This window comes from Gobio gobio (assembly GCF_949357685.1).
Source record: "Gobio gobio genome assembly, chromosome: 19".
NCBI lineage: Eukaryota > Metazoa > Chordata > Actinopteri > Cypriniformes > Gobionidae > Gobio > Gobio gobio.
Genome location: NC_137112.1, coordinates 24335964 through 24349217, shown reverse-complemented (window position 1 = coordinate 24349217; position 13254 = coordinate 24335964). Strand labels below are relative to the sequence as shown.

General features: G+C 40.3%; 2 protein-coding genes across 3 annotated transcripts in view; both read left to right on the top strand.

Annotated features, from left to right (window-relative positions):
* The window catches only part of hap1 (huntingtin associated protein 1), a 233793-nt gene that overhangs the window by 167242 nt on the left and 53297 nt on the right, over positions 1 to 13254 (top strand). The gene's annotated exons all lie outside the window — the stretch shown is intronic.
* On the top strand, positions 7232 to 13178 carry ap1s2 (adaptor related protein complex 1 subunit sigma 2). Its single transcript, XM_079844787.1, has 5 exons — positions 7232 to 7668; positions 8055 to 8233; positions 9855 to 9963; positions 11715 to 11852; positions 11956 to 13178. The coding sequence occupies exons 1-5, from the start codon at positions 7534 to 7536 to the stop codon at positions 12001 to 12003; spliced, it is 609 nt and encodes a 202-aa protein (XP_079700913.1). The 5' UTR covers positions 7232 to 7533; the 3' UTR covers positions 12004 to 13178.

Below are 13254 nucleotides of genomic sequence, written 5' to 3'. Positions count from 1 at the left end.
TGTGCGGCACCCCCAATCACTTCGCTAAAGTATGCATGAAAAGAGGCCAAAACACACGCCAGTTGCACACTATGGACACCCCCTCTGAAGAGGACCAAGATGTAATAGTGGCAATCTGGGCCAGATATACACGGCAATGAGCATAGGAGCAGTGAACACACAGGGGAAGAAGTGGTTTGTCATCCTCCCACTGCAGAACGGGCCCCAGAGATGCCAGCTAGACTCTGGAGCAACCTGCAACGTGATGAGTATCAAAGATAAAATGAGACTATCACCTAGGACGCCCCTTCAGCCTAGTCTCACCAGACTGAAACTTAACAACAGTGCTTGGATGAACTCAATGGGCCAGTTCAGCAACTACTTTCGGTTCCACATGCGAGGATCTTGGTCTGATACGTTTCAGCATTCCTGAGGAACTGAATAGTTTAGAGCACAACAAGTTGAGCATGCTGACTAAAGAGAGCCCAATCAGCACGTACCATGATGTCTTCAATGGCCTCATTGACTCTCTGCCTGGCGACCTTCACTTTGAGCTGGACAGCACTGTGGCCCCGGTGCAGTGCGCTCCCAGAAACGTACCAGTGGCCCTCAAGGCAGCCGTTAAAGCGCAGTTGGATCAGTATGAAAGGGATGGACATTTAGTCACAGTCACACAACCCACTGACTGGATAAGTAACCTGGTCATAGTAAAGAAGCCAGAGAAACTTAGGCTCTGTATTGACCCCAGACCCCTGAATCGAGCTCTCAAGTGGTCCCATTACCTTATGCCCACCTTAGATGATGTGCTGTACAAACTGCCAAAAGCACGTATCTTCACGCTAGTGGACGCACGGGACGCGTTTCTACAGTGCCGTCTGGATGAGGAGAGCAGCCTGATGACTACATTTTGGACGCCGTGGGGCAGAAAACGCTGGCTGAAACTCCCTTTCGGCGTGTCGGTTGCGCCAGAGCTGTACCAGAGGAAGCAGCACGAGCTCCTAGTGGGCTTGAAAGGAATTGAGCCTATAGCAGACGACATCCTAATAGTGGGCTGTGGCGACACTGAGTGGGAAGCCATCCGAGACCATGACGCTAACCTCACCGCACTGATGGACAGATGCAGGACAGTGAAATTGAGGCTGAGTCTGAAGAAGCTTCAATTTCGAGTTAAGGAAGTCCGCTTTCATGGCCACGTCCTCTCGGCTGAGGGCCTAAAAGCTGACCCTGACGAGGTCAGAGCGGTTCTGGACATGCCCAACCCCACAGACACTAAAGGCATGCAGCGTTTTGTGGGGTTTGTGAACTACCTATCCAAGTTCATGCCGTGCTTATCAGAGGTCTGTGAACCATTGAGGAGGCTTTTGGATAAGGACGTACAGTGGCACTGGCTACCAAAGAACGACACAGCCATGAAGGAGATCAAGACACTGATCACAGCGGTACCTGTTTTGAGGTATTATGAAATTAACAGACTGCTCACCATACAGAGCGACTCCAGCCAGACAGGCCTGGGCTGCTGCTTGCTGCAGAAAGGACAGCCAGTTGCATTCGCATCCCGTGCATTGTCACAAACAGAGCAAAATTATGCACAAATAGAGAAAGAGTGCCTGAGCATTGTCTTTGCCTGTCAGCGATGAACGTCACCAGCCAACGCCTCACACAAATCCGACAACACACAGAGAAGGATGAGTGCCTTCAGATGCTCAAGACTGTCGAGCTTAAAGGATGGCCAGACTGCAGAGAGGAGACGCCCACAGTGATTAGATGGGCCATCAGAGACTAAATTAGTGTGCAAGATGACGTACTCTTCAGAAGCCAGCGTGTTATCATTCCTAAAACGTTGCGACCGGAAATGCTGAGAAGGATTCACTATAGCCACGTAGGGGGAGAAGCTTGCTACAGGCAAGCCCGTGACACTCTATTCTGGCCCAACATGCAGGGGGAAATCAAAGACTTTGTGCAACAATGCTCTGTGTGCAATGAGTACGCTCATGAACAACAGAAGGAGACCATGATGTCTCACCAAGCTTCTGGGGTGGCAGTGGCTAAGTGGTTCATGTAGGTTGTCTACAAACTGGAAGGTTGGTGGTTCAATCCCCAGTTCCACCTGACCAAGTGCCGAGGTGTCCATGAGCAAGACACCTAACCCCAGCTGCTCCCGACGAGCTGGATGGTGCCTTGCATGGCTGACATCGCCGTCGGTGTGTGAATGAGTGTATGAATGGGTGAATGTGAGGCAAAAATGTAAAGCCCTTTGGATGGCCGTAGGCCTGTTAAAAGCGCTGTATAAATGCAGTCCATTTACCATTTTACCCACACGTCCTTGGCAGATAGTGAGCATGGACTTTTTTTCAACCATGCCGGAAAGGATTTCCTGCTTGTGGAAGACCACTACTCTGACTTCTGGGAGGTCGATCTGCTTCCTGACCTCTCAGCTGAAACTACGGTCCTGAGGTGCAAAGCTCAATTTGCACATCATGGCATACCAGACCGGGTCATTTCTGACTGCGGATGTCAGTTTGCATGTGGAGCCTTCAGGGCATTTGCGAAAGAGTGGGGCTTTGAGCATGTTACCTCATCGCCAAGACCAAAAGCCAATGGCAAAGCAGAGTCGGCAGTGAAGATCGTAAAAAGCCTGTGCAGAAAAGCCGCGTTCGCTGGCGAGGACCCATGGAAAGCTATTCTCCACTGGAGAAACACGCCCACGGAAGGGCTGCACTGCAGTCCTGCACAGCGGTTGATGTCGCGGAGACTGAGGACGCACCTCCTGTGGCAGACAAGCTCCTGATGCCCTGGGTCATAACTGAGATACCGGACAAACTGTGTGTGAAGCGCCAGATTGCAAAACTGAACTATGACAGATCAGCCAAAGATTTACCTGAGCTGAACATCGGCCAGCCCATCAGGATGAAACCACTCCCTGGGGACAGGATGGGCCGGTGGAGAAAAGGGGTGTGCCTGCAGCAGGCGGGCCCCAGGTCCTATGTTGTTAATGTGGAGGGGACAACATACCGTCACAACAGGGTCGATCTTAGACCAGCGGAGAGAGTCCCCTCGCTGTCATCAGGCCATCTAGAATCATCCCTGAAGCATCCCGGGGACGCACATGCAACAGAAGGGGGCTCTGCGAGCGAGGACAGCAGTGAAGAGACAATCACCAGTCATGGGGGGGCACCCCATTTATCACAAACCATATGCACGCCACACAGAGAGGAGCAGGGCCAGACGTACTCCCGGAGTGGCAGGCTAATTAAGCCTCGGGATAGGTTGAACCTTTAAGTGGGGCAAATAAAAAAAAATACAAAAAGGAAAGTGAACACTTGAAAACAAGAACACTGTTAACAGCTGTCATATGGGAGTATTAGTGTTCCAACAGCTGTGTTAGGTAATTTGGGTTTTTTGAGTAATAGCCTGTTATTAAGTCGGGGTGTTCACTGCAGAGTTAACAGGTAGAGTTTAATGAAGTTTAATGTCAAGTAAAGATGTTTAATGACAATGCCATTTATCGTTTGGATATCTTACTACAGGAAGGGAGATGTTACAGGGTATTCTGTTGTACTGCTTAGGCAGCAGTTCCACCTTGTGGTGAAAGGGGGTATGTTAACTGGGAACAGGAAGTTAAGAGTGTTGTGATACGCTGTGTGCATGTCAGTTCTGCAACAGAGCAATACACTGATCTTAATCCACAGTTTGTGTAGCGTAGCGTCCTTATTCACCAACATACAACAGCGAGAGGTGCGAGAATCAGCGCTGCTATTGAATCTAGTGCGCTCACAGTGCCCTCTAGTGTATGAAAGCAGAATACTAGGGTGCGATTAGGCAGGGTGAACCAAAGCATTTTACAATCTCTTTGGTAACTATATATTGTTAAAGGTAAGTGGTACATTTTCTTCACAAATACCTTGTTACCCTTCAAATTTATGTTTAGGCTATAGGGGAGACAGGCTTTCCACACATGCCAGAATGACGAAACTTATATTTACTAGTTGCCATATCAACATTATTTAAAGAAAAAATAGTGCCAAAATTAAAAAATCTCTGGAAGATATTACTGAACATGTATGTAACCATAGCAAAAGTAAATTTCCTACTCAAGTTTAGTTTTCATCTCTGTTTTTTGTGTTTATTTAAAATAAGACAAATCCGATATTATTTTAATCTTATATCTGTTATTTAACAGTTGAGATGTTCTTTAATGCTGATCTAACCAACAGAAGATACGAGTCGCGATTTAAATCCCAGTTGTGCAGGTGGGGTGCGTTGTAACACTGCGTTACATTGAGCCCCTATTAGAAATATGCCATTATATTCTATAGCTTTATGAATTCTTTTGAGAAACCATGAGAAAAGGGTGAATAATGATTGAGAGTTAATGTTCAGAAATTATTAATTATTATTATGTTTTGAACTATGCCATATAGCTGTATTTAGCGATGTGTTTTTTGTCAAACTCAAAATTTTGTATATTTTTAATGATTAAAAAATGCCATTATTTTATTTTAAAAAGTTAATAATTGTATTTTGTTTACAAAATATTTTAGTTTGTCTTGGATATTTTTTTTATTATATCAGGTAACATTTTAAGCTGTCATTTGGTCATGTTACATTGTGCCCCATCACATGTTAAAAGGTAGCCTACCCCACCTACGGGCCATGTTGTCACATTTCACTTCCATTCTTTCGAGATAAATCAAGAAAAAAGTATAGCACTGTATTAATGAAACAAAACCACATAATTGTACTAGACGTGTGCAATTAATAATAAATACTCTGAACCCCAAGTGGATTTACACAAACTGAGAAAGTCAAAAAGCGTTAGGTTGAGCCCCGCTCTCCCCTACACAAAATCAAACAATAGCTGTTGAACCACATGTAGGCCCTATAGCCTGAGTTTTCCATCTACCATAAGAGTAGCCTATTTATCCTAATCTATTGTAGTTAGACTAATGTTAAAAATGTTCTCAACAGCTTTAAAACAACTGATATTTATAAAAATGTCAGAAAAATGTTCTAATCCCTTCCATGGCCACAGGTGTATAAAATCGAGCACCTAGGCATGCAGACGGCTTCTACAAACATTTGAGAAAGAATAGGTCACTCTCAGGAGCTCAGTGAATTCAAGTGTGGTATCGTGATTGGTTGCCACCTGTGCAATAAGTCCATTCGTGAAATTTCCTCACTACTAAATATTCTACGGTCAACTGTTAGTGGTAGCCTATTATAACAAAGTGGAAGCAATTGGGAACAACAGCAACTCAGCCACTTTGTGTTAGGCCACGTAAAATCACAGAACAGGGTCAGCACATGCTGAGGCGCACAGTGCGCAGAAGTCGCCAACTTTCTGCAGAGTCAATAGATACAGACCTCCAAACTTCATGTGGCCTTCAGATTAGCTCAAGAACAGTGCATAGAAAGCTTCATGGAATGGGTTTTGATGGCCGAGCAGCTGCATCCAAGCCTTACATCACCAAGTGTAGTCCAAGTTTCCCACTGAAGCTAAGCAGGGCTGAGCCTGGTCAGTACCTGGATGGGAGACCTCCTGGGAAAACCAGGTTGCTGCTGGAAGAGGTGTTAGTGAGGCCAGCAAGGGGTGCTCACCCTGTGGTCTGTGTGGGTTATAGCGCCCCAGTATAGTGATGGGGACACTATACTGTAAGCACTGTCCTTCAGATGAGACTTTAAACAGAGGCCCTGTGGTAATTAAAAATCCCATGGCACTTCTCGTAAAGAGTAAGGGTGTAACCCCGGTGTCCTGGCTAAATTCCCTCCATTGGCCCTTACCAATCATGGCCAATAATCCCATCCATTAAATTGGCTCTATTACCCTCTCTCCTCTCCACCTATCGCTGGTGTGTGGTGAGCACATTGGCGCCGTTGTACTGTGGCGGCTGTCGCATCATCCAAGTGGATGCTGCACACTGGTGGTGGTTGAGGAGAGACCCCTGACATGGTTGTAAAACGCTTTGGGTGTACAGTACATATGAAAGCACTATATAAAAATTGTTTTTCAGGGGTTGGACTTGGCCCCTTAGTTCCAGTGAAAGAAACTCTTTAATGCTTCAGCATACCAAGACATTTTGGACAATTTCATTCTCCCAACTTTGTGGGAACAGTTTGGGGATGGCCCCTTCCTGTTCCAACATGACTGCGCACCAGTGCACAAAGCAAGCTCCATAAAGACATGGATGAGTGAGTTTGGTATGGAGGAACTTGACTGGCCTGCACAGAGTCCTGACCTCAACCCGATAGAACACCTTTGGGATGAATTAGAGCGGAGACTGCGAGCCAGGCCTTCTCGTCCAACATCAATGCCTGAACTCACAAATGCACTTCTAGAAGAATGGTCAAAAATCCCTTTCCAGAAAGCATTTCCAGAAGAGTTGAAGCTTTTTTAGCTGCAAAGGGTGGGCCAACTCCAAATGAAACCCTACGGTTTAAGAATGGGATGCCATTAAAGTTCATGTGCATGTAAAGGCAGACATTCCAAAACTTTTGGCAACATAGTGTTGGTATAAAATAGCAAAAATATCAATAGCCACTATAGTACTCACTGGCTGCATATAGGCTGAAGTAAACCATTGGTGTAACGAACGTAACCTCTTAAGTTTTAGATTTTTATCACACATTTTTTAAAAACCATTTGTGTTGGGTGAGACTATACAGAGATGCCAAAAAATGCTTACAGATAAATATGACCAGGAGACAAAGTAGGAGACTTTGAAACTAATAATTTATTTCTATAAAAACATCAAATTTCACTAATTCAAGAAGGTACCAAACAGGTAAGAATAAAGAATAATAACAATAACTCAATAAAAGTAAATGGTACAATGTACAACATGTTTCGTTGGGAAGCATCAACAAATCAAAAGTAAGACGTTGATCTGACTTTGAAGTGTGTGTCTGTGTGTATGTTTTGCACAGTGGCTTATTTTGCAAATTTTTAAAAAAGCTCAATTATTGGCTCATTAAATTCCTTTGTTTGTGTATGTGAGTGACTTTTTTATTTGACAAAAAAACAACAACAAAAACAGGCTGTTATAAGCTCATTCAATGGCATGTGTAAGCTATGTATGATCTTCGTTATGTTGGATTTATTGATTTGTATTGGACAAATCTGAATTATAGTATTTAGCCTAATATTCATTACCATTATGGGTGCGCACTTTTGTCCACGAAGGACCAATAAAGGAGTTTTTTTCAACCACTTAACTGTTGAATAGTCCATTTGTCTGTGTGTGTGTGTGTGTTCAGTTGGCTTAGGAAAGAATTTAGGAAAAGTAGCCAAGTCTTGTAGGCTAGCTACCGCTCAGAAACAAACAAACACAAAAAATATTTTGCCTGCATTTGTCCCGATGGACCTTGAGGGTTACATGGTCATCTCTGTTATAAAAAAAAATCACCAGCACGATTAATCTAGTTTTTTTTTTCTATTACAGAGTTACGATTTTCATGATAGACTTCGCTGCATAACAAAAACCTCTGTCTCAGAGCTTCACCCATCCTGTTCACGTCTGGACCAATACAGAGTGTCATCGGTGAGTCACGGAGCCAATGAGAGGACACGATTCCAATGATCTAGGGAAAGGGCGATGCATCGTCCATGTAACGGGACTCCTCACATCTGCGTTTACTGCCATCAGCCACAAAGCCCATGCTCAAGGAATCGAGTGTAATATAAACTTTAAGGTAAAAGCAAAAATATTTATCTTGCATTGATGGACTTTATTGGGTTATTTGGACTGGCTGGTGCAAATACTTGCGGTTGAATAGTGTGGATAGTTTATAAATGTAACATTTGCACGGCCGTAGCCTTCTTGCTAACGCGATCCTTCCTCTTGTGTTGCTACAAACAGAAGTGATTCACGAAACACGACGACGCTTCGGTTTGATAATTTTAAATGTGAACTGACTTTTGAAATAGCCGAGACGACGATGGTTTCCATGCGGAAGGGCTGGCATTGCTGAATACTATATTGGCTTGGCTTGGCTTGGCTTGACTAGGGACATATGAGGATGCAGATGAAAACACGATGTCTAGGTTTGAGACTCTTTTTGTTTCTCTCTCTTTTCAGATGCAGTTTATGCTGCTCTTTAGCAGGCAGGGGAAGCTGCGGCTTCAGAAATGGTACGTGCCGCTGTCTGACACACAGAAGAAGAAGATCTCCCGCGAGGTCATTCAGATGGTGCTGGCACGCAAACCCAAAATGTGCAGTTTCCTGGAATGGAGGGATCTGAAAATAGTCTATAAAAGGTTAGAAAACGACACAGAATGATAAGGACGGAACTACAGAGCCATTGTTTGTGGCACTTTCCATGATATGGTAGACTTGGGTGTTCCCTGACTTTTTATTTATTTATTTAAAATATTAAAGGCACATGTTCATATTTTTTTTGTGTCACGAGGCATATTTGATAAACTATTATCTGACATAAAATTAACCTAGCAAGAAAAGTAGCTAGTTTTAAACACTTGAAATGTCTGTATATCCCCCATAAAAGGGTGAACATGGTCCGTCCCACCTTCAGCAATTAAAATAACAAGAATGTGATTTTGACATGTTGAATTCATGTTCAGTTCACTGTAGTAAAGAAGTATTTCTTTATTATTTTTTATAAAAGAGTCCACTTTTTCAGCAGCCTTGGTTCTGGAAGTATATTCCCCTCATGAAGTTAATGAAGGCCTTCTGAAACGAAGCGATGCATTTTTGTGAGAAAAATGTCCATATTTAAAACTTAATAATGTAAAATATCTAGCTCCCGCCAGACCTCCTTCCGTATTCAACTTACAAAGAAAGTGTAAGGCCTCTTGCAGTAAAAAACGCTTATGCTACTTCCGACGTCATCGTCACGCCAGTTACGCTTTTTTCATAGTTGAATGCTGAGGGTGGTGTGATTTAGATTAGCCAGGACATTTTTTAAATATGACTGATTGTATTCATCTGAAAGAAGAATGTCATATACACCTAGGATGCCTTGAGGGTGAGTAAAGCATGGGCTGATTTTCACTTTTGGGTGAACTATCCCTTAAAAGAGTTAAACCAACCAGTTACAAGTTGAATCACACCATTACAAACAAGGATTTGAAGCAAAAAAAAGTAGTTGACTGTATACCTAAAAGCTTTAATGAGAGGGAAAAAGTACAATCGCATGAAGCATTATGAATGACAATATTATGATTATATATTATATAATATGATTGTAAGTATATAAATAATAGTTAATTTTTTTGTGCAATATATATACATATACAACAATTAAAAGTGTTCAAGTGTTTTGAGCACAATCTACTTGTTTTAATTCTCTGATAGGTCAAGATTTATTTGTAGAACCATGGGTAATATTGCCACTTTTAAATATGATTATTTAAAAAATAAGTTGAAATAATGTGGGCTGATGGTTTCCATCGATAAACCACCCCGTAGCTCAAAGTAGGTTTGTAAGTTATGTTAAAAATCAATCCCCCTATGGAGAAAATAAATGCCATTTTTACTGACGGGCACAGGCAGTTGTACTTAGTTGGTTCTTTATTTGTGGAAAGTGCCATTTCCGGTCATGTTATATTTGAGTATGGTTGAGTTCATTTTTACATTTAACACAAATGTGATTAATTTTAAATTTTTTTTTTGCAGTCAAATCTCTTTTAGTGTATTGTATTGCCTAGTGCTACTTTAACTGCAGTATATAAGAGAGTTACAGTCATGAATCTTTGATATTGTCAACAAGGTAAATGAGAGTGACTGCTCAGAACAAAAAGAGCCTGTTTTTGACATTTTGTAACACTGTGCAACTTTGTACTGTGGCCCAACAGATAGAGGAACAGAACAAAATGTTTCACTTTCTTTGTACTGAGCTGAGCTTATTTTGCATTTCAGATATGCCAGCCTGTACTTTTGCTGTGCGGTGGAAGACCAAGAAAACGAGTTGATAACCCTGGAGATCATCCACAGATACGTGGAACTGCTGGACAAATATTTTGGCAGCGTGAGTTAAGATTTGTTAAAGTTTGTTGTTTTTGTTAAAACATTTTGTTAAAGATTTGGCAATCAAAATTGACCATTCTTATTTTTTACAGAATGTTGCAGTGCTTATAAATGATTTATCCGTGCCCATCATTATTTAAAAAAAGATTAATAGGTGCTTGTAATCTTTACCTTTATCTGTTTTCTTCATGACATACTGTATGTCTCTTCACTCAGATGTACAGTATGTCACAACAGTGAAGAAAAGACTATTGCAACTTCTGTGTTGTAAACCTCAATAAAAAAACCCTCAAAATATTTGAGCTGAGCCAACTCAAATTAAACAAATTAGTTAAAAATTAACTTTTATGAGTATTTAAAACTTACTTTTCCCTTTGAGTTCTCAAAACGGACTCATTTTAAGTAATTTAATTGTTACATTGTTTTGAGTTTTATGAACTTGTTTATTTTAATTTAGACTAACTTAAATTTAACCAAAACTGGGCTGGGATTTCTATTTCCCAGCATGCTTTGCCATGACACTCAAACGGGACAGTGAATGCCAAGATTACGTGTTATATTATGTTTTTGTGTGTGTGTGCAAGATTAACGTTAAGTGGGAGATGTAGTCGTGTTTCATGTTTTGTTATGCTAGTTTAGAAGAGTTTCTGTTATTTTGGTTTTGGGTTACCATCATGATGAGGAGTGGACCATGAGCTTAGTTTGACAACAGAGATATGTTAAATGCATTATTTTGCTGTCCTGATTCAGCAAGTGCTATGCTAATGCTACCAAAGCATTGTGTTACCAATTAGCAAAGTTGCATTTATTGAATGAGCTAGTTAAAGCTAGTCAAGTTTCCACTACTAAAAATGTGATATTACATGATAATTTTAAGTTAAATGTAAATGTTGCACGATTATGACAAAAAACATAATTGTCAATTATTCCCTTGAAATTGTAATTGCGATTATTAATTACGATTATTCTATAGCATTAAGCCTCAAAAGTCAAATATACATTGGTTTGGTTTCTTTAAAGTAAAAATTTGCATGGTATTATAATGTTATACTAAAAAAAAAAAAAAAACAATGGGGAAAAAACTTAAGATAACCTGTAGAAAGAAAAAAACACATATTAAGTACACAGAATAATATAAGTGGACTTTTTTGTAATTGGGATTACATTTTATTAAACGATTACATAAATGTGGCATCCGTAATTGTAATTAGGATTACAAATTCGATTAATTGTGCAGCCTTAGTTAAATGTATGAATTAGCTTACTCAAATATTTAAAGTTCAGAGAAATTAAAATCTATTTTTTTAATTTTTGGGGTTTTGCCAACTTATTCGGGTTTACAGTGCGTTTCATGCTGACTATAAAGTGATAATTCACCCAAAGAATGACAACTCTTGTCATCATTTACTTGCCCCTCATGTCTTTCCAAAGTTGAATGACTCTAAAAAGGGCAAAAGATCACATTAAAACATAACAAACTAGTCCATATTGCTTTATTTCAAGCTTTCTGAAGCCATATGATAGCATTGTGCGAGGAAAAGAATGAAATTTGGCCATTCAACTTTCATTGTATGGAAAAGAGCAGCTGAGCAAAATAAAAGAAATACCGGTTTTGAGTAAATAATGTCAGACTTTTCATCTAACTATTCATTTAAACCAATGACCAGAGATCTATGCTTGTTGCTATATATTTATTTATTTTTTATGTTGCTATATTTTAACAGTTTAACTCACTGTGTGTTTGAACACCAGGTGTGTGAACTGGACATTATCTTCAACTTTGAGAAAGCCTATTACATACTGGATGAGTTTATCCTGGGTGGTGAAGCCCAGGAGACGTCGAAGAAGAATGTTCTGAAGGCCATAGAGCAGGCTGACATGTTGCAGGAGGTGAGGAATGCACAAATTGCTCATTCTAAACGTGCTTGTGAAAAAAATACTGGCTGTTTTTTTAGTATACAAATGTATTTTCTCTGATATTTATCTCTAACAGGAAGCCGAGACACCACGTAGCGTTCTGGAGGAGATTGGACTGACATAAATGTCGAGGACTAACAAACCTACCAAAACACTAGCACACATATTCCTTTCTTTTTCTTTGGGCATTTTCTCTATATCGGTATTTTAAGTTAGCTTGCAGGCAAAATAGTGTTTCAAATAATCAGGACTTCCTGTATTAACAGCAAGGTATTGATGCCTGCAATTCTACTGCCAAACATCTGAGGGAATCAAAAAATGAATCTGCGCCACCATCTTAGTAGTTATGCAAATTTCCCATAGTGTTTGGATTCAGGTTTGGATCAGTACATGTGTAGCAAAGATTAGCGTCAGCATCCCCACTTTTCCCATGACGTCTTCTCTGTATTAAAACATTACCTCTCACCTTCAGCTGCCTTAAAACACTCTCCAGCTCACACACAGTTTGCCAGTATTTTTTGCAACTCTCTGTAGATCCAGTAGAAGTCAGAGGTTCAAGACCAAGACTTGCTCAAGTGTTACGGACCAAACATTCTTATTCAGCTCCAAAGGGGGAACACCGATAATGTAAACGAGACATTCAGAATTTTTTGGCATAAATTCAACGATTGTCTTAACTAAGGCGCAAGGAAACACCAGTATTAGTGAATTCCTGACCAAAAACACTGTAATGATTTGTTTCTGTGAACACTTAATTGGTTCAGGCATATCAGGCATTTGCCAGTCATCAGTTGTTTAATTTCTAATGCCAAAGAATTTTCTCCAGCATCTTCATGCCTTTTTTCCCATATTTGTATGCTATTGTATTGGACTGTTTGCCAGACTTCCTTTTGAAAATATCTTTTAAAGCTTAAACAAAACAAATGAATAACAAAAGTAGCGTGTTGTCCAACAAACTCTTACTAATAAAGAACATCATTTGATACGTATACAATTTTTTCTTGTAGTTGGCACCCAAATGCATCTAAATCAGTGGTTCTCATCCTTTTTGACTCTAGGGCCCCCTTTGTCAATGACAACATTCGAATGCTCTTCTATTTATATGTACCTCTGGTACTTCTGTTGTAATCAAAATAAATAAAATCATAATATGTCAGTTTATATGATTTCATCCTTATTTTAGTGCTTTTTCAGCATTTTAATTAATGTTAATATAATTAAATGGAAGCAATTTTTGGACTTCTTGCGGCCCCCATATTGAAAACCTCTAATAAAAATGCATCCTGATTGTGAACAATGAATTAATGCATCCAATTAATTTAGTAATATTGAGGTAATTTGAGCTCATCATTTATAATCAATATGTTATAATTGG

Bases quoted from the DNA above. Each gene is read 5' to 3' on its own strand.
- ap1s2 (XM_079844787.1), top strand. From the start codon at position 7,534: ATGAGAGGACACGATTCCAATGATCTAGGGAAAGGGCGATGCATCGTC. The intron at 8,234-9,854 runs GTTAGAAAACGA...TTTGCATTTCAG, and splicing joins CTGAAAATAGTCTATAAAAG to ATATGCCAGCCTGTACTTTT. The intron at 9,964-11,714 runs GTGAGTTAAGAT...TTTGAACACCAG, and splicing joins TGGACAAATATTTTGGCAGC to GTGTGTGAACTGGACATTAT.